We start from the raw sequence: 20,219 nt of genomic DNA on the forward strand, positions 1-20,219 counted from the left end.
CCTCTTTCAAACATCCACAAGACTTTCGAAAAAGCGATACGCTTTTTTGAAAGAGAGCATCCAGTCAATCTGGACACTCTCTTTCAAGAAAGCCCTGTTTGCATTCAAGAATGCCTTTTTTGGAAAGAGCTCTTTCAAAAAAAGGCATTCTTCCTCGTAAAATGAGGTTTACCGCTGTCGAAAAAACTGACGTGTTCTTTCAATTTAATTTCAAAAGAACGCGACGGCTACATTTTTCAAAAAAACTGTGTAGTTTAGGCATATCCTTACAGAGCAACCTTAATCCATCATGACTCACAAGGAGTGCAAAGGTATTGTACTTCAGACACAATTGAGCCACATATTAGGTCACCCGGTGACCCTTCCCTGAAATTTTCAACAAAAGATTCATCTCCTTTTAACCCTACAAGGTGCTCAGTGATCTGACCTTGATCTAGCAAAGCCCTTAAGCACTTGCTTAACTCTAAGCATGTGAACAGTAAATATGCTGGCTTTTGATGGCCTTGTTTTAGCAAGGCAATAAAGTGCAATTGTAGTTCCACTGAACTCAATGGAATTATTCCTGTGTAAGTGTTTTACTGGCTAAGTATTTGGAGTACGTAGAAATAAGCTCTAAGGCCCTGCTCCCATCATGAGTTCTCCATGGGTACAGGTGTCCATTTGTGTGGAGCTCAGTGCAGGATCAGGGCACTGATTATAAATGACTGAGTTATCAGAAATGCAGAAGGTTTTTTTGCTGGTTAAAAATGTGAACATTTTTCACGAACATTGTAAAAAAAATAACTTGTCCCTTTTTTTCCTTAAAAAATGTCAACATTTTTTGACTGGTCCCAGCTTCTGTGTGTGTGTTTATTTTACTTTTGCAGGAAATAATAGGGAAAGCGCAAAACATAATAGGAGATGTTCAGCTCTAAGCAGTAATGCCATTTTCCTGCAGGTGCTGGTGATTTTAATAACATAAGGATTTCCATACTTGATTAAACGAGGTGACTGTCTAGTCCAGTACCTGCTCACTATGGCTCCAGCTTAGGAAAGTGTTCAAGTATGTGCTTATTACATCCCTGTTCAAGAAAAGACTTAAGCACATGCATGTACTGAAATATTTTCTTATGTAGGAATGCTGCTCTAAATGTTGCCAGATTCATTAAAGATGAGTTAAGAAACCCCCTACTGGAGAATAATGAATAATCAGACAATTAAGGAAGTTTCTTCCTCACTCTCAGTAAGAGATTGTCTTTGCTCAGAAACGCAGGAGTCACATTTCTTTTATTTTTTCCAATCTAAAGGCAAGATCTATACTTTTTTGGTGTTTGTCCAGTACACGGCACAATAGGGTTAAGATCCAGACTGGGTGCTGTGATAAACCCTAAATAAAAATACTTAACAATACTCCCATTAGGTATCTGGAAAAATTCAGGAAAGCATTCATTTTGAAAATGAGTATTTCTCTTCTATTCCTAAATACAAATATAACATTTCCTGGGTCTCAAAAAGACAAAAGTTACAATGAACACTTGAGTTTTCAAAGGAGCATAGGGGATTTAAACACATAACTCATTCAATTTAATGAAGAGTATGAAAATCTCAACCAGTGTCCTTAGTGCGGTACTTACCATAATAGCTATAGAGATTGAAATTGGAACTGCCATTTATTGCTGCCTGTATGAGTTTAGTAACTTCACTAGCGTTTAAAGTTGTGGTCAGTTCAAACACATTCTTCACTGTCACATTGATTCCACTGGCCACAGCTCTACTCTGTATTCTAGAATTTGCTAAAAATTGTCTGAAAAATAAATATATAGAGTCAATGAAGAAAGTACCATAAAATCCCATGTACTTTAATAACAGATTTTTGTAACCTATCAAACAGGCATGTCACAGCCAGCGAGAGCAGATTTACACACCAACATATTATACCATTGTGTGGTACCTCTTGGTTCTCACTCAAAGATACCATCATGAGGGCTGAAGATAATTCTGTCTCTGCATCTCATTCTTTAGTCTCTGCTCTGCCAACAAGTGAGGCAACAAATGCCAAACGAGTCACAACGGGACTGTATGAAATAATCACTCTCTCAATAAAAATTAGACTGAGATCACAAATTCACTGACTCCTGGTTATTAGCACCAAGCTGGATCTCATGTCAATTGTTAACCAAGAGGTTTAATCTTCTCTGTTCTACTTAATAACTTGAGGCATTCAGCCCCTGTTCTGATGGGCTGCGTCTAGACTGGCAAGTTTTTCCACAAAAGGGGCCGCTTTTGCGCAAAAACTTGCCAGCTGTCTACACTGGCCACTTGATTTTGAGCAAAAGCACTGACATTCTATTGTCCGAAATCAGTACTTCTTGCGCAAATGCTTTGACGTTCCCGTTTGGACAAAAGCCCTTTTCTGGAAATGTTTTTGCGCAAGAGGGCAAGTGTAGACAGCTAAAAACTGTTTTGCGCAAAAAAGCCCTGATGGCAAAAATGGCGATCGGGGCTTTCTTGCGCAAAACCGCGTCTAGATTGGCACAGACGCTTTTCTGCAAAAAGTGCTTTTGCAGAAAAGCGTCCGTGCCAATTTAGACACTCTTTTCCGCAAATGCTTTTAATGGAAAAACTTTTCCGTTGAAAGCATTTGCGGAAGATCATGCCAGTCTAGACGTAGCCATGGGGTTTTCACTCTTAACCCTACTTATCACACTTTTAAGAGCCTGATTTTCAACTAACCTGGGTCTACAATTGCCTAAGTAATTTTTGCATTGTGTTAGGTGCAATTGTACTAAGGCTGTTAAAATGCAGCAACCAGGCTAATGATATAGTCAAACAATTTGTATTAACTATATGATTAGTAAATAGGACCACTCTGCAGAGCCACAGCGAGGATAGCTCCAGGAGCCAGCTCGAGGTGGGATGGGTAGGAATGGTGTCCCTAGCCTCTGTTTCTCTGGAGGTGGGTGACAGGGGAGGGGTCACATGAGGATTACCTGTTGTGTTCCCTCCCTCTGGAGCACCTGGCATTGGCCACTGTCACCAGACAGGATACTGGGCTGGATGGACCTTTGGTCTGACCCAGTATGGCCATTCTTATGTGCCAGCTCCAGAAGCCACCCACGTTGTAGCTCTGCATTTTAAATGTAGTAAGAGCCAGTGATCAGCGTGAGCCGGGACTGCTGGTGCCAGAGCAGCCTCTGTTCGCAGCAGCCAGGGCTGGCTGCGAACAGGGGCTGCTGATAGAGGCAGCAGGTGGGAAGCAGGTGGCACCCCAGAGATATTGCTGGGGGAAACTGGCTTTTAAGCTGGCTCCCCCCAGCACCAGCTCCTGTTCCCCCGCTTGCTGCCTGTCAAAGAGCATGGGGCCAGCAGGGGATTCAAGTAGTCCCCTGCTCGCACTGGTTCCTGGGAGGCTCTTGTACATTTCAAAGGCTGAAGCGGCCGCAGTGGCAACACAGGAGAGCAGGTGATAGCTTGAGTCCCCTGCTCGCCCCGTGCTCCCTGCAGCGCTTCTGTTTTTGAAATGTACACATGCCCTGCAGGACTCTTGTACATTTCAAAGGCTGAAGTGGCCTCATTGGGAACGAGCACGAGCAGGGGACTGCTTCAGTCCCCACTTGCATCATTTTCCCCCTGCGCCTCCTGGCCCCGGAGATTGTGCTGGTGGGGAGCCAATTTTTAAGCTGGCTCCCAGCAGCACCAGCTCCTGCTCCCCACCCTTCCTGTCTCTCTCTGATAGATGCAGCGAGTGGGGCGGGGAGAGGGGGGGAGCAACTAGTCAAGTCATTCCTCAACTATCCAATAAGCTTATGCTTAAAACAGGTGAGGAGAGTTGGCAGTTTTTCAAAGGGACATTGTTAAGGGCCCAAAAACAAGCTATTCCGCTGTGTTGGAAAGATAGAATATATGGCAAAAGACCGCCTTGGCTTAACCACGAGATCTTGCATGATCTAAAAATAAAAAAGGAGCCCTATAAAAAAATGGAAAGTAGGACAAATTACAAAGGATGAATATAGGCAAACAACACAGGAATGCAGGGGCAAGATTAGAAAGGCAAAGGCACAAAATGAGCTCAAACTAGCTATGGGAATAAAGGGAAACAAGAAGACTTTTTATAAATACATTAGAAGCAAGAGGAAGACCAAGGACAGAGTAGGCCCACTGGTCAGTGAGGAGGGAGAAACAGTAACAGGAAACTTGGAAATGGCAGCGATGCTTAATGACTTCTTTGTTTCGATCTTCACCGAGAAGTCTGAAGGAATACCTAACATAGTGAATGCTAGTGGGAAGGGGATAGATTTAGAAGATAAAATAAAAAAAGAACAAGTTAAAAATCACCTAGAAAAGTTAGATGCCTGCAAGTCACCAGGGCCTGACGAAATGCATCCTAGAATACTCAAGGAGCTGATTGGGGAAGTATCTGAGCCTCTAGCTATCGTCTTTGGAAAATCATGGGAGATAGGAGAGATTCCAAAAGACTGAAAAAGGGCAAATATAGTGCCTGTCTATAAAAAGGGAAATAACAACAACCCAGGAAACTACAGACCAGTTAGTTTAACTTCTGTGCCAGGGAAGATAATGGAGCAGGTAATTAAGGAAATCATCTGTAAACACTGGGAAGGTGGCAAGGCGATAGGGAACAGCCAGCATGGATTTGTAAAGAACAAATCATGTCAAACCAATCTGATAGCTTTCTTTTATAGGATAACAAGTCTTGTGGATAAGGGAGAAGCGGTGGATGTGGTATACCTAGACTTTAGTAAGGCGTTTGATACAGTCTCGCATGATAATCTTATTAATAAAGTAGGCAAATACAACTTAGATGGGGCTACTATAAGGTGGGTGCATAACTGGCTGGATAATTGTACTCAGAGAGTAGTTATTAATTGTTCACAATCCTGCTGGAAAGGTATAACAAGTAGGATTCCGCAGGGGTCTGTTTTGGGACCAGGTCTCTTCAGTATCTTCATCAACAATTTAGATATTGGCATAGAAAGTACGCTTATTAAGTTTGCAGATGATACCAAGCTGAGAGGGGTTGTGACTAATCTGGAGCATAGGGTCATAATTCAAAATGATCTGGACAAATTGGAGAAATGGTCTGAGGTAAACAGGATGAAGTTTAATAAAGACAAATGCAAAGTGTTCCACTTAAGAAGGAACAATCAGTTTCACACATACAGAATGGGAAGCGACTGCCTAGGAAGGAGTACAACAGAAAGAGATCTAGGGGTTATAGTGGATCACTAGCTGAATATGAGTCAGCAGTGTGATGCTGTTGCAAAAAAAGGAAACATGATTCTGGGATGCATTAACAGGTATGTTGTGAGCATGACACGAGAAGTCATTTTTCCGCTCTACTCTGCGCTAGTTAGGCCTCAGTTGGAGTCTTGTGTCCAGTTCTGGGCACCACATTTAAAAAAGGATGTGGAGAAATTGGAGAAGGTCCAGAGAAGAGCAACAAGACTGATTACAGGTCTAGAGAACATGACCTATGAAGGAAGGCTGAAAGAATTGGGTTTGTTTAGTTTAGAAAAGAGAAGATTGAGGGGGGACATGATAGCAGTTATCAGATATCTAAAAGGGTGTTATAAGGAGAAGGGAGAAAACTTGTTCATCTTGGCCTCTGAGGATAGAACAAGAAGCAATGGGCTTAAACTGCAACAAGGGAGGTTTAGGTCGAACATTAGGAAAAAGTTCCTAACTTTCAGGGTAGTCAAACACTGGAATAAATTGCCCAGGGAGGTTGTGGAATCTCCATCTCTGGAGATATTTAAGCGTAGGTTAGATAAATGTCTATCAGGGATGGTCTAGACAGTATTTGGTCCTGCCATGAGGGCAGGGGACTGGACTTGATGACCTCTCAAGGTCCCTTCCAGTCCTAGTATTCTATGATTCTATGATTATCAGCTAATCAACTGGTAGACTAATCGCTTACGTCCCTAATTTGTACAGGAAAAAATAAGTAAAAGGTAATAGTGGTCCTAAATATGCCCCCAGACATTTCCCCCTCTTAATGATGCTTAATACAATAGAAACTTTACTAAGGGCCAGATTCTGGTACTCATATTCATGATAAATAGGGTCTTATGCCGTTTATATCTTACTCCAATGGCTATTAGCAACGGGAATGCTCATGGAATAAAGAGTTACTGAGCATAAGTCAGGCTCTTAGAATCTGGCCGTTTCCATAGCATGTCACTGCCATATTCTGCTCTCAGTATTTTTGCAAAACTCCCATTATTACTAGTGGAAGTTCTGCTGTGTATATGGAGGGTGTTGTATCAGCTCACCCTACACACACAATGAGCCTGAAACTTCTGATTTTGAAAATGTGTATTTTCCAAAGTGGGCCCAAAGTCCCCACTAATCTGAAATCTTGTTTAACTGAGTTTATTTTCTATTCCTCATCTGATTTGATGAAATTAGGATTGACAGTATATAAAATGGGACAAAACAAGAAGGCAATGTGAGCTATGCATTCTTGGTCAATGCTTTGTAAACCAAGGGTGCGTCTAGACTACACACCTCTGCCAATAGAGTCATGTAAACTAGGCTACCCAACATAGTCAGTGAAGCGGGGATTTAAATAATCCCTGCTTCATTAAAATAAAGATGGCCACCGCTCTGTGCCGGATCAGCTGATTGTTTCACGAGGCATAAGGGATCGGTTGGCAAAGGCTTCCCTTGTCGACCGATCTGCATCTTGACTGCTGTGCCAACAATCAGATGATCCGGCACAGTGTGGCGGCCATCTTTATTTTAATGAAGCGGGGATTATTTAAATCCCCGCTTCATTGCCTATGTCAGGTAGCCTAGTTTACATGCCTCTGTCGGCAGAGGCATGTAGTCTAGATGCAACCCAAGAGAAAGATCACACACAGACACACACGCTGCTGAACTTACATTACATTCACAATTTTCGTCTCGCCATAGCTTGTCTCATTCTGGAAAGTTGTGTTGAACTGTGAAAGATAAAATGAGTTTGATTCATAGCTTTGCAAGGCCACAGATCAAAATATCCAAGAGAAATTGGGGTGGAAGGGTTCATCTCTCTCCGAGCCACTGAGGGAAATTAAGGACCCAGAGTTTGTCACTCCATGTCCAGGCAAACTCCTCAAAGCACTTTGTCTAAGCAAGTGCTGTCTGAGTGGGTCATAAAATTATAAATATAATAACAAGTTATCACTATATACAGATGCTTTAGGGTGGCAGCATCCTCCCAGGTTCCACACTTAAAGGGATGCTGCTGTGCCCAGATCTTCCCCATCTGGATTGGACAAGGGGAAGGGGGACCCATGGAACCAAAGCTCTGTTCCCCGTTCCCCATGATACTATGAAGGAGCATATTTGGGACTCTGATATCCATGGTGAGGAAGCAGATGAGGGATGGAAGCAGAGACCTGGGTTCAGGATGATCATCATTTCCCTCCCTGCCCCCTTGGAAAAATGTGAATAGTTAGTGGCACCTCAGGCAGTGGTGACTTCTCTGTGCCTCCACCTCTGTCCCATCCATGTGCACAGGAGCTCCCCACACCACATAAGGTAGTGGGAGGTTTCCCATAAGCACTGGATAGTGGAGGAATCCTTGTTAAGCACATGTCTAATGGAGGCTCACATCTAGAGCGCAAGCTCAGGAAGTGGTGAGGAGGCACATCTACCCACAGATGTCCCTGTTCCTCCATCAGCTCCTAGACATTCATATGGCCCTGCAAGGGTTAGTGGGGAGCCTCTTATTACACAAGGCTGTATGCACACCCATACACAGATTCCAGGTCCCTGGCTGGAGTACCCAGGGGTAATCCCACAATGGGAAACACAGCCTTCTGTTCCTAGACCTCCACACACACATTTCTTAGCAGGAGGGGAAGATCTCCCTGCCCTTCACCAATCAGTGCCACACATAGCACCAAGAAGTAACACTTATCATGAGTAAATCTATCATCATAGTCCATTAAAGAGCAGAATATCCTGCTTTCCCAGGAAATACATTCCAAGACTTCATTCAATGTTTATACAACTGCACATGGTATTTAACACCCCCCCTCATTCATACTATTCCTCTACTTATGGATCAGAAATTAGGACTCTTATTTAGGTGCCTAAATCCATGTTTACACATCTAAACTTTAAGCACCAATTTCTTAAAAATATGCCTTCTACTTAAAGTCAGGCCTGGCCAGAGAGTTTGCAGGGCCCAAGGCAGATGGCTGTGCTGCATGGCCGGGCAGCGAGTGAGTGGCTGGTCAAGCTCCAGACACTGTGGAACCCTGAAGATGCGGGGCCCATGGCAACCACCTTGCCCTAATGCCGGACCTAACCTACTTTTATCCTTATGAACGAGAATTACTCTCTCAAACGTACTAATAGCAATTGTTGATTAGGGCAGGGCCATAACAAGGGCGAGGCGAGTGAGGCACTTGCCTCGGGTGCATAGCTGAGGGGGCGCAGAAAAGACAGCTATTACGCGGTCTTCGCTCGTGCCTCACGCCACGTCAGCAAACCCGCCCGCACCAAGGATGGCCTGGCCTCAGGTGCCAAATTAGCTAGTTATGACTCTGGATTAGGGCCATGTTAACTATGTTAGTCCAACCGAGGCATGAGGCTTAAAAAAAAAAAACGTGCAGAGTGTGTAATAAGAAAATAAGTGTTTGTCTCTTTTCTTGTCACTACATGTTCATCCACCCTTACTGTAGAAAGATCTGATCTCAAAAAATGTGCAGTCTGAGGATATAGTATCCCAGAGCTAAGATCTTAAAAATAACAAAGATTCATGGTCAGAAAATTACCAGTGCGGCCATTTCCCAGCAGAAAATGCTGGTTTATCAAAATTAAATGTTTTGCAGGAACATGTTGATTTCTACAAAAGCTACAATGGAGAGAATGGAGGAGGCGGCGGCAGAGTTTGCCTTCCTTCCTCCTGTCATCAGACTGAGGGTTTCTCCCCCTTCCTGCCATCTTAAGTCATTCAGGAGGGAAGGAGCAGTGCAGGGGGACAAGGAGACCTGGGACAGGTGCCAGCAGCACTGTTAGATCCCCAAATGGAAGTTTTCCCTTTCACAGAAACTTGTGAAGTTTGATTATTTTGATTCGATTTGGAACAAAACAAAATCTTGAACCGTTGGAATTTCCTGTGGGATGGAAATCCCATTTTTGGAATGGCTCTAGTATACAAGGTCAAATCTTGGTTTCTTATCTATGGAAGAAAGAGAACAATAAATCCAGCACTAGACTGACTGTAGCATACCCCTTGACAGTGGTAAAGGAAGGTGTAAGTTACTCTGACCTAGATTTGCATATTTTCCTCCACCTATCTCAGTCCAGAAAGCAGATCTCAAGATTAAATATATATGGAAAGAGTTTTTTAAAATGACTCACAAAATCTGTGACATTCATGTATAATTCCTTGAAATCTGAAGAGTTTACAATGATCATGTCCTCAGTATACATTGCATTCAGTGTTAACAGTCCAGGGAACACTTTTCCTAAAAATAAAGCAGAGACATTAATTCATTACACAGTATATGTGTAGTAAGCAGGGTTACAGCATTGGGCTATTAATTTTTAAAGATAATAAGCAGCTCTACACAGGATCTATACTTGCCAATTTTCTTCTATTGGGAAGATGGCTCAGATAAATATTCACTTAACCAGCCCTTTTCAACAAAGTACACTGCTATCAGCGAGCATGAAGGACAGAGAAACTGGTGTGGTTCTGCTACTAAAATAATGTTTGTTTGCTCATTGAAAACAAACACAGGACATATCTAAGTATTACAGCATTTAATAGAATAAGCCAAAATTTTCATAAATGTGTGCCTAGGAGTGGACATAAGGTCTTCCAGGAATCAGTTCTGCATCTGGTTCTGTTCAGTATCGTTATTAGTGATCTAGATAATGGCATAGAGAGCAAGTTACGATGTCTCAATTTTCAGGAATCAATTGTGTTGTAAGTCTGAGGACAGCCTGTATGTGTGAACAAAAAAGCAAACATCCTTCTGGGTTGCATTAGCAGAAGTGTTATAAGAGAGACACAAAAAGTAATTCTTCTGCATTATTCCACTTTGATTAGGCCCCAACTGGAATATTGTGTCTAGTTCTGGGCACCACATTTTAGGCAAGATCTGGACAAATTGGAGAAGGTCCAGAAAAGAGCAACAAAAGCGATTAAACATCTAAAAAGCATGTCCTGAGAGGGAAGATTGAAAAATCTGGGTTTGTTTGAGATGGAGAAGAGAAGACTGGGAGGGGATTTTTTCAAGTACAGTAATTCCTCATTTAATATGTGCCCATTTAACACGTTTTCACGATAGCACAATTTTTTTTTTAGGAAACGTTTTTTGAGTTACATAACCATCCCCGGATAACACGATTTCCCCAGCCGGCCCATTGCAAGCGGCTGCGCGGGGCTTCCCCCACCTCCCTGCAAAGCGGCGGAGGGTTCGCCGCTCGCCGCACCGTTCCCCGCTGACTCCTCCTCACAGGATACCTTGCCCCCTCTCCTGTGCCCCTGGTTGCAGGCCAGTGGCTGGGTTTCCCCAGCCAGCCTGTCGCCAGCAGCTGCGCAGGGCTTGCCCTGCCTCCCTGCAAAGCAGCGGAGGGTTCGCTGCTTACCACGCCGTTCCCCAGCGACCCCCCCCCCTCGCCGGACGCAGTGTGGGTTCCGGAAGACCCATCACAGGGGCATACTCCCAACCCAATCCTCCTCACCTCTCCTCCCCTCCCCTCCCCTTCCCTTCCCCAGAACCAAACACCTCCCCTCCCTGCTGTAACCCTTTCTCCCCCAACCTTATGTCCCAGTCCCAAGAAACACCACCACTTGAAACGCAACCCCACTTTTTCCATTATTTTCAAGGGGAAAACTGACCCCACATAACACGTTTTCACTTAACACGATCATTTTCTGTAATATAGCTAGAGTGTTAAATGAGGAATTACTGTACACAAAAGGTTGTTACAAGTAGCAAGGAGAAAAAATAATCTTAACTTCTGAGAACAGGCAAGAAACAGTGGTGTTAACGGGCAATAAAAGTAGTTTGGGTGCGATATTCGAAAAAACTTCCCAACTGTCAGGGTGGCTAAACTCTGGAATAAATTGCCTAGGGAGTCTGTGGAATCTCTATCACTGAAGATTTTTAAGAGCAAGTTAGACAAATACCTCTCAGGGATGGTCTAATATTTAGTCCTACCATGAGTGCAGGCGACTGGACAACCTCTTGAGGTCCCTCCAGTCCTATGATTCTATGACATATTTATTTGGGGGAAGATTTCTAAAGGTATGGAGATGCCCAAAGTGTCTGATGATTGAAATCATGGGGTTAGCTGCTTAACCTGCTTAGGTACTTCTGAAAAAAGATCCTATCTGGTTCCAATCTGTATCGCTAGGTGCCTAAATAGCTTTGAAAAGCTGGCCTTTACGCACCTAAGTATGAGTCCCAATTTCCCCAAAGGCTGAGCATCCAGCACCTCCAATGCAGGCCCACTACAACAGGACATGGTGGGTGCTCAGCATCTTGTAAAATCAGGCCATTTTTAGAAGCCTGTTTTGGGTACCACTATTTCACAACCTTGGCCAGAAACATTAGTTTCCACTTTAACCCTGGAATTCTGTCTGCTTTCTATGCAGTTTAATCTACACTGTTAGCACTGTGGAGTGCAATTTTCTCTACTGTGTTCAACCTTTTTGTTTCAGCAATGTTTAAGAAGCTATAACAGGTTAATGGAACGGGAGCTATTAGCAGAGTAAAGCACAACCAGCATGGGTCATAGTGGCTGAAACTCGCCCGGACCATTTACATTTTCACTGAGAAAATTAAAATGAAAACAGAAAAAGCACCATTGTATGTGTAGTAGATAAAGAAAACTGATCACCAGCCCCCAGCTTACCTTCTTGGCATCCTGATTGTGTATAGTAGTATGAATATGGGCACTGGCATATATAACCGTCATATAGGTTAATACATTCAGCAGTGCTGCTAACACATGGTTTATTTGCACAGGGTGGAGGTGATTCTATGAGAAAAGACATTGACACAGCTAAACAAAAGACTGTAGCAGGAAGATGGAAGCTTTTAGTTTTCCTCCGATTATTTGTACCTCAACAAGATAAAAACAGTTAATATTCCCCTATGACAACACGCTGATGTGAATTGGTGTAACTCCACCGACTTCCATGGAGCAATGCCTGTTTACACCATCTCAGGATCTGGCCCAACAAGCAACAGTAAGACCACAGAGGAATCAATGCTAAACTGGAAAGCTTTCCTCTATGCAAACCTGGCCAGAAAGGACTCATGATTTGCCCTCAGAAAAATTATTTATTCTCATTGGCTCTACCTAGAGCAGGGTTTTTTACACTGTGCATCCAGCATTGGGCACGGGCATTTCTCCACAGAAAAAAGGAAGAGGAACTGTGTGAATAGTCAGTTTCAGTGCTTCCTCTCCTGTTTACCTGGGTCTCACATGACAATGGAGGGGAGGAAAATGTAACTGTAAAACCCCAGAATTTGGCTGAGGAGCTTATGGTCTGCTGTTGGGCTAAAACTTCTTTGAATTCCTTTTCGTAAATTACTAACTTTCTAGTCAGTAGTGTCACCAGCTAATGAACCAGCTGTTCAGAATTATATTATTTATTAATTATAATTATTTTTTCCATAGCACCCTATCTGTGCTTTTAATCCTCTAATTGATCAATCCCTTCCATTTTTCCATGCTTACGTGTTATAGGCGTGGGAGTGGTGGAAGACACAGTTCCTGGGAAGGAGGAAACAAAATTTCAGAATACAAAGGAAATAGTAAATGTACAATACCATGAAGTCTGCCTCTTGCAAATGCAAATAGATGACAGGCCCATTTTAACTTCGCAGAAACTGGGAGATGTGCTGACCTTGTCCACTGGTGACATCACTGTTTCAAATGCTAACATAGAAAATAAGTGTAATTTCATACAGGCTTTCCGTTAATTGGTGGGAACAAAACCCAGACTGTCAGGGTATGTCTAGACTGCATCTCTCTGTTGGCAAAGGGATGCAGATTAGGCAGGTCGACATTGCAAATGAGGCAGGGATTTAAATATCCCGTGCCTAATTTGCATAAAAATGGCTGCCGCGTTTTGCCAACTCAGCACTTTGTCGGCAAACAGTGGCAGTCTAAAGGGGGCTCTGTTGAGAAAGAAAGCCTTTTTCGACAGATCCCTTATGCCTCCTGCAAGGAGATTTGACACAGGCTAAACAACATTTTTGGCCCTAAAATGTGACAGGTGTTACTTACCTTGCTTAATGAACTAAGATAAGTACAGCCATTAATGTCGGATAAGAATCTCTCTAAGAACATAAGAACGGCCATACTGGGTCAGACCAAAGGTCCATTTAGGCCAGTATCCTGTCTGCCCACAGTGGCCAATGCCAGGTGCTCCAAGAGGGAATGAACAGAACAGGGAATCATCAAGTGATTCCATCCTGTCACTCATTCCCAGCCTCTGACAAACAGAGGCTAGGGACACCATTCCTACCCATCCTGGCAAATAAGCACTGATGAACTTAACCTCCATGGATCTGAAACAGCAGAACCATTTTGGCTAAAACTTTCAAAATAAATTCAAATTGAGGCAGAAGCCTGACCTGCAAAATTTCAGCCCTAACTGTTAAAGTCCGGCAGAGTTACAAGCACTGAAAACAGTGAAAAGTTCTAGGCCGCATTAACTACCAGAGTCATTACCTGTGCCACCTTTACTAAGTAATATTTCTTATTCTACAGAACCATATTTTTGGATAATGCTTTCTATCCCCAGAATGAACGGTCCCCTCCTTCTTTATGACTCTCACATATAAATCACTTCCATTTCTCCCCTTGCCTGCACAAGGTAAAAAGATATTTCCTATATAAGAATGAATTTACCTTTTAATGCAACCCTGACTACAAAAGCCTAGTAAATAATTGCTGGTCTAGCCCCCTCCCGCACACCCAACCCTGCAATATCCATATACACAAATAAACTATTGGATTTTTAAAAATAATCTCCATCAATTCAAAAGAAGAAAATCACACTTCCACGTTAAGTACTATTGTTATGGGAGGAGTATAATGCAAAAATATTAGAGGAACAATTATTACAGTTTTCAATCAACGTGCTTACTCCATGCATTTGGCATATAATCTGTGTCAATCTCTCCTGGATAATCAAACACTTTCCCTCGTATTATGTTGAATGCATCTCATGCTGTAATAGGGTGAAGGAAACATTTGTAGGAACAGAAAAAGGTGATTGAAACATCCCAAATTTTGGCAGGTACAGGACTTGACTGTTAATAGCGAGATTATTGTAATTATTGTATTAATGCCTACAGGTTGTGAGACTAGGGCTAGACATTGTAATTGATATGTAACTAGCTATTTGTATGATATATTTCTCTGAATTCTCAGGGGACAACAATGGGAATATAACCTGGGACCATCAGTACCACAGGTGAAATTCACCAGGAACATCACTTTTATTTTAATGACTATATGTATTATAACAACTACTACTAATTATTATTCTACAGAGCTATGTTTGTGTTTGGTACAGTTAAGCCCAAAGTCACCTGAGCATGCATAGTTTTGTGAAAAAAGTTTCAGCCACAAAAGTTTGCCCAGGTCTAGCGATCATCACACTTCTTTATAAGTAATACAGATTCTCCCAGATCATGTCTGGCCTGTGTGCTTTTCTGCCACAGATTGAGCCATACCACCCAGAGCCTTGCTGCCCTGTAGTATCTGTGGAAGGTAAATCTGGTAAGTAGACACTGACACAAGTTCTTTCTGTTACCCACCAGACTCCATCAAAAGCCACATCATCAAAGAGACATTTAGATTTTTAAAGGAACCTCCTTCAACTTAATAGTCACACATCATGAAACCTTAGTGCCTGCTAAGATTACAATGTGGCTATAACTTTCCCCCCTATATTTAAGGTTAAATCTCATTACATGCTGAGCACTCTTGGCCACACTTGGCAGGGAAGGCAGCACCCCCTCTGATTAAAGTTTCCCAGTATTTTCATTATAAGATCCTAGTTTCAGTTGCTTGTAACTTGTAAGAATCTGGGTTTTAAAAAGAACTTCCATTTTAAAAATCTACTTAAAAAAACATGCTTTGCCCTGAAAATCTTTTAATTTGCCTTTTTTCCCCCAAAAAAATGGTTTTAAAAGAGATTAGAAGAAAAAAACAAGTGTTGTTTGCTCACTCAAATTCTTTCCTTTTGATAACACTTTGTGCTATTGTGTGTCAGTGGTTTCTCCACAGAGTCAGACAATTACTTCCACCGCCTTCTTTTTTTTGTATGGATGTCTGTGACCGGGGTGTGTCTCATTACCATGGGCACCTCCTGCTGGTGGCTCAGGAATTAGCCCATTCAGCCCTGGAGCGCCCCCTTTTGGCCGGTGTCTCAACCACTGTTACTGATTTTTTTTCTCCACACCTGGGTACTTCCCTGCCGCAGTGCCCCCCCACTCCGGGATCCTGCCCTTCTGGGAACCCTCAACCCCCTATGCCCACCTTGCATCAGTGACCCACTCCGAGTCAGCATCTAGCGCCTTTCCTCAAGGGCAAACTGCAGTCTGGAATGGCCACTCATCGTTGCCCAGGGGGTGTGGACCTGCTGCCTTTGCCTACCCTGGCTGCCCCCCTGCAGCCCTAGTAGCTTCAAGCCTTCCTTCAGGCCCTGCAACCTGGGAGCTTGCCTGGCCAGAGCTTCCCCAGCTCTTCCTGACTTTCCCCAGCCCTTCTCTAAGTCAGGAAGTCTCTAGCTTCCCTGGCAGCCAGGTCCCTCCTGCTCCCCAGCTAAAAAGTCTGCCTCTCCTTGTCTCCAGGAGCCTTTATTTATACTCCCCTCACCTAGGCCCTGATTAGCTAGTACCTGCCTTAGCTGTGGGGCTTTTCTCTCTCCCATCTCCCGGGGCTGAGTTTTACCCTTAAAGGGCCAGTCTAGGGCAGACACCCAGTCACAACGTCCCATTAAGCTAGAGCTTAATGAAAACAGAGGTCTTGATGCTTTTTCTAAACTGCTTTTATGAACTGACTCTTTCAAATTCACATCAGCTATTCTGTGGGGGCTTCACAATTAAATCATTGTCTGTATCATTTCCAATTTCCAATTATTTTCTATAGTAAAATATTTTGATGATGATTTTAAGTTCCATGCTTATCTGTCAGTTCTATTCTTTCTGCTTACCTGTCGTAGTTGAGAAAGGGGATACCTGGGTAGTTGAGTCAAGGAGGGCAGTGGTAGCTGCTGGGAAAGAAGAAACAAATCTGTAAATGCAAGTCACCTTATGAAGCATAGGCTGGCATCAGCTTTTTGAAGCTAATTCAAAAAAGGCAGATGTGCTGTTCTCGTCCATTGGCTATGATAATGTCCCAGATATTAACAGGTACATGGAATGTTACCATGTCAGGAGAAGGGATATTTCTTGAAACCACTAGGGGGCATCAGAGGGAACAAGACATGGGATTGTCAGGGCCACCAGTTCCGCACAATCAGCAGCTTGGTAGACATGGAAGGGCAGCAGGCCCCTTGCACGCTGCGTTAGTGCCCCACAATTAGCATGAATTTTTCAATAATCATGGTTTAGTACCCGGATAAATCACTCATTGGAGTCTTAAACTTCTGAACCCCTGGGCAATACGATATCCTTCCCCAACCCTCTGCTTTGTTGATTATCCACAGTTACATGACGATCACTATCAGTTCTGAGGGGGATGTCATCACGATTAATTGCATGGTTATGCAATAGAATACCATTTATTTAAATGTTAGTGGAGGTGTCTGACCATTTCAAATATATTGATTTCAGTTGTAACAAAGAATGTGAAGTGTACAGTGCTCCTGTACATTTATTTTTATTACTAATATCTGCATTGTAAAAATATGAAGAAATAGGATTTTTCAATTCACTGCATGTAAGAACTGTAGTACACTTTGTTTTCCAGGAAAATTGATTTTACAGAGTTAGAATGATGTACAAAAACCGCCCCCTGCATTCAAAAATAAGACAATGTAAAACTTTTGAGCCTACCTCTCCACACAGTCCTACTTCATGTTCAGCCAGTCACTCAGACAAACAAGTGTGGGTACAATTTGCAGGTAATAGTGCTGCCTACTTCCTGTTTACAATGTCATTTGAAAATGTGAATAGGTCTTCCCATAGCATCACAAGATATTTACATGCCAGATGTGCTTAAGATTCATATGTCCCTTCATATTTCAACCACCTGCCTCTGGGTTCTGCTCAATAACGATCCAAAGCAGAGTGGACCGATGCATGTTCTGTTTCATTATTTGAGTCAGATGCCACTATCAGAAGGTTGATTTTCTATCCTGGGGGGTTGGGTTCTGTAGTTTCTGCATCGGGGTGATTTTCTTTGAAGACTTCTGAAATCAAGCTCCACAACTCTCCAATAGTGGAAGGCATTTCAGATTCTTAATTCTTGGGTAGAGTGCTGTAGCTATTTTTAGAAATGTCATATTCTTACCTTCTTTCAATTTTTTCAAATCTGCTGTAAAAGTGTTGTTAAAATGAACATCTTCTGGGTCATCATCTGAGATTGCTATAACATAAAATACATGGCAAAATGCATGTAAAACAGAACAGGAGACATGCAATACACCCCAAGGAGTTCAGTCACAAAATTTAATTCACATATTATTTTCTTAATGACCATTATCAGCATGGAAGCACGTCCTCTTGAATGATGGTTGAAACTTAAAGGGGCAGATGAATGTTTAGCATATCTGTGATGTAAATACATGGCAAAGCCAGCTACAAAAGTGACAGATGAAACTTTGTTCTCACTTTCAGTTGACATTGTAAATTAGAAACAGGAAGCAATATCATATGTAAATACAAACAAACTTATTTATTTAGCAAGGGCTGAATAAGAAGTAGGACAGCGTGTCTTGTGATTGACTGCAATTATATAACAAAAAATATCTATATTTGTAAGTTACACTTTCACAATAAAGTAATTGCAGTTCAATACTTGCATAAGGTAAACTGAAAAATGCAATTTATTTTGTTTATCATTTTTACATTTTTTGTAATAAAAATAATAATATATATAATAATATAAAGCGAGCACTATATATGTTGTATTCTGTGTTGTACTAGGAATCAATGTATTTGAAAATGTAGAAAAATGTCCAAAATATTGCACACATTTCAATTGGTTTTTCTCTTGTTTAATAGTGCTATTTATTGAAATTTTACATTGGATCTTTAGAATTAATGGCATGAGTTAATTGCGATAAATCAACAGCCCTAGTAATAATTATTTTTCTATAGAAGTTATTTGTGGCTGGCATATTTTAAGCTTTTGATTTATCACTTCCCGGTCACATTCTTTCTACTTACTTGTAGTTGTAAGAGCTGTAGGAGAAAAACAAAAGAAAACAATTATCCACATCACTAGAATATTCTGGTAAATGTAGAATATCTATGGACATCCGCTCTGATCATTACTCAGGCAAATAGCTCATGGGAGTTTTAACATTCTAGCAATTGGGAGAGATGCAATATCCTTGCCCGCCTGTTATACTTAGGCTCCAAAAGGTAACATGCAAATTAACTGCAATTAGATAATGGTAGGACATATTAAACTAAATCCTCTGGAGGCATCTGTGGGAAATCCACCAGGGACTTCAAAGCCAAGAGTGAAATTCACCAGCTGCTCCAGAGATGGGCAATAACCAGCCTGTGGGCTGGATGCCGTTTGCCGAAGTTAGCTGTTGGCAGGCCACCAAACCCATTGTTTACCTGGAAGTCTGTATGTACAATTGCTCGCAGCTCCCAGAGGCCACGGTTCATAATTCATGGCCAATAGGAACTGTGGGAAGCAGTACTGGCAACACATTTGACAACAGTTTGTATTTAGCCTGTTTCCCATGGATCCAGGTCATTCTTTGTAGTGATGTCTCATTGCAAAAGGATGACAAAGTGGAAGGACCCCACACTTCTTTTAAACTTCTTTTATAAATTGACAACATTTCAAATTGAGAGTTTTCCTTTACTATCCCCAGCTACTCTGTTGGGTGTTCACAAATAAATCCTCAGAATTATTTATTATTTACAACTATTTTCTAGAGCCAAATATTTTTGATGGTGATTTTAAGCTTCATACTTATTGTGCATTCCTCATGAATACCTGTCATGATTGACTCAGAGGTTACATGAGTAGTGGTAGCTATTGCCGCTGTAAAAGAAGCGACAGATCTTTAAATGCAACTCAGACTGAAAACCAAGCGTATACAGGCTGTCCCCGGGTTACGTACAAGATAGGGACTGTAGGTTTGTTCTTAAATTGAATCTGTATGTAAGTCGGAACTGGCGTCCAGATTCAGCCGCTGCTGAAACTGACCGCCAGTTCTGACTTACATACAGAATCAACTTAAGAACCCCAAGCGTCCCCAAGTCAGCTGCTGCTGAAACTGATCAGCAGCTGATTCCAGGAAGCCCGGGGCAGAGCAACTCTGCCTCGGGCTTCCTGTAGTCAGCGCTGGTCAGTTTCAGCAGCGGCTAAATCAGGACGCCTGGGGCAGAGCAGCTGGGGTGCTGCTGGGTTGCTCCAGTAGCGCCGCTCCTCGGCACCACTGGACCAACCCAGCAGCACCCCATCTGCTCTGCCCCAGGCGTCCTGATTCAGCCGCTGCTGAACTGACCAGCAGCGGCTGAATCAGGACCAGAGCAGCTGGGGTGCTGCTGGGTTGGACCAGTAGCGCCCAGAGCGGCGCTGCGGGACCAACTGGCAGCGCCCCAGCTGCTCTGCCACAGGCGTCCGGAGAAAAGCCTAGTCTGCTGGGGGGGGGGGGAGCGTACTAGCTGCCCCCACCCCAGCAGACCAGGAAGACACGGGCGGCAGACCGAGACGCACCGTGGTCCCGCCGCCTGGGTCCTCCGCGGCTTTGCTCCCAGTCTCCCTGATCTGCTGGAGACCAGCAGACCAGGGAGACAGGGAGCAAAGCCTCTGAGGACGCCGGCAGCGGGACAGCTGCGGGGCGTCTGGGCTGTCCCGCTGCCGGCTTCCCCCGCGGCTTTGCAAAGCCACAGGGGGGGAGGGCGGGGGGGGGCTCGGGCAGCGGGGCAGCCCAGGCGCCCCTGGGCTGCCCGAGCCCCTCCGCGGCTTTGCTCTGCGTTTTCCTGGTCTGCAGACCAGGGAGACGCAGAGAAAGCCCCAGAGTACACGGGCGGCAGGACCGCGAGGTCCCGCAG

General features: G+C 43.2%; 1 protein-coding gene across 17 annotated transcripts in view; it reads right to left on the reverse strand.

The window, feature by feature from the left end:
* Positions 1-20,219, reverse strand: part of MUC13 (mucin 13, cell surface associated) — a 55,502-nt gene that overhangs the window by 13,915 nt on the left and 21,368 nt on the right. For 8 of the 17 annotated variants that reach the window (XM_089779667.1, XM_089779670.1, XM_089779677.1 and 5 more), the window contains 8 exons: positions 19,156-19,203; positions 18,366-18,380; positions 16,187-16,246; positions 12,694-12,729; positions 11,863-11,988; positions 9,355-9,461; positions 6,883-6,941; positions 1,614-1,783 (listed from right to left, as the gene is read on the reverse strand). In XM_089779667.1, coding sequence (XP_089635793.1) covers positions 1,614-1,783; positions 6,883-6,941; positions 9,355-9,461; positions 11,863-11,988; positions 12,694-12,729; positions 16,187-16,246; positions 18,366-18,380; positions 19,156-19,203 — 621 coding nt within the window. The remainder of the gene's footprint in view (positions 1-1,613; positions 1,784-6,882; positions 6,942-9,354; positions 9,462-11,862; positions 11,989-12,693; positions 12,730-16,186; positions 16,247-18,365; positions 18,381-19,155; positions 19,204-20,219) is intronic. The other 9 variants (XM_089779674.1, XM_089779680.1, XM_089779671.1 and 6 more) reach the window with 4 other exon arrangements.

This window comes from Pelodiscus sinensis, chromosome 7 (assembly GCF_052426305.1).
Source record: "Pelodiscus sinensis isolate ZL-2025 chromosome 7, ASM5242630v1, whole genome shotgun sequence".
Classification (NCBI taxonomy): domain Eukaryota; kingdom Metazoa; phylum Chordata; order Testudines; family Trionychidae; genus Pelodiscus; species Pelodiscus sinensis.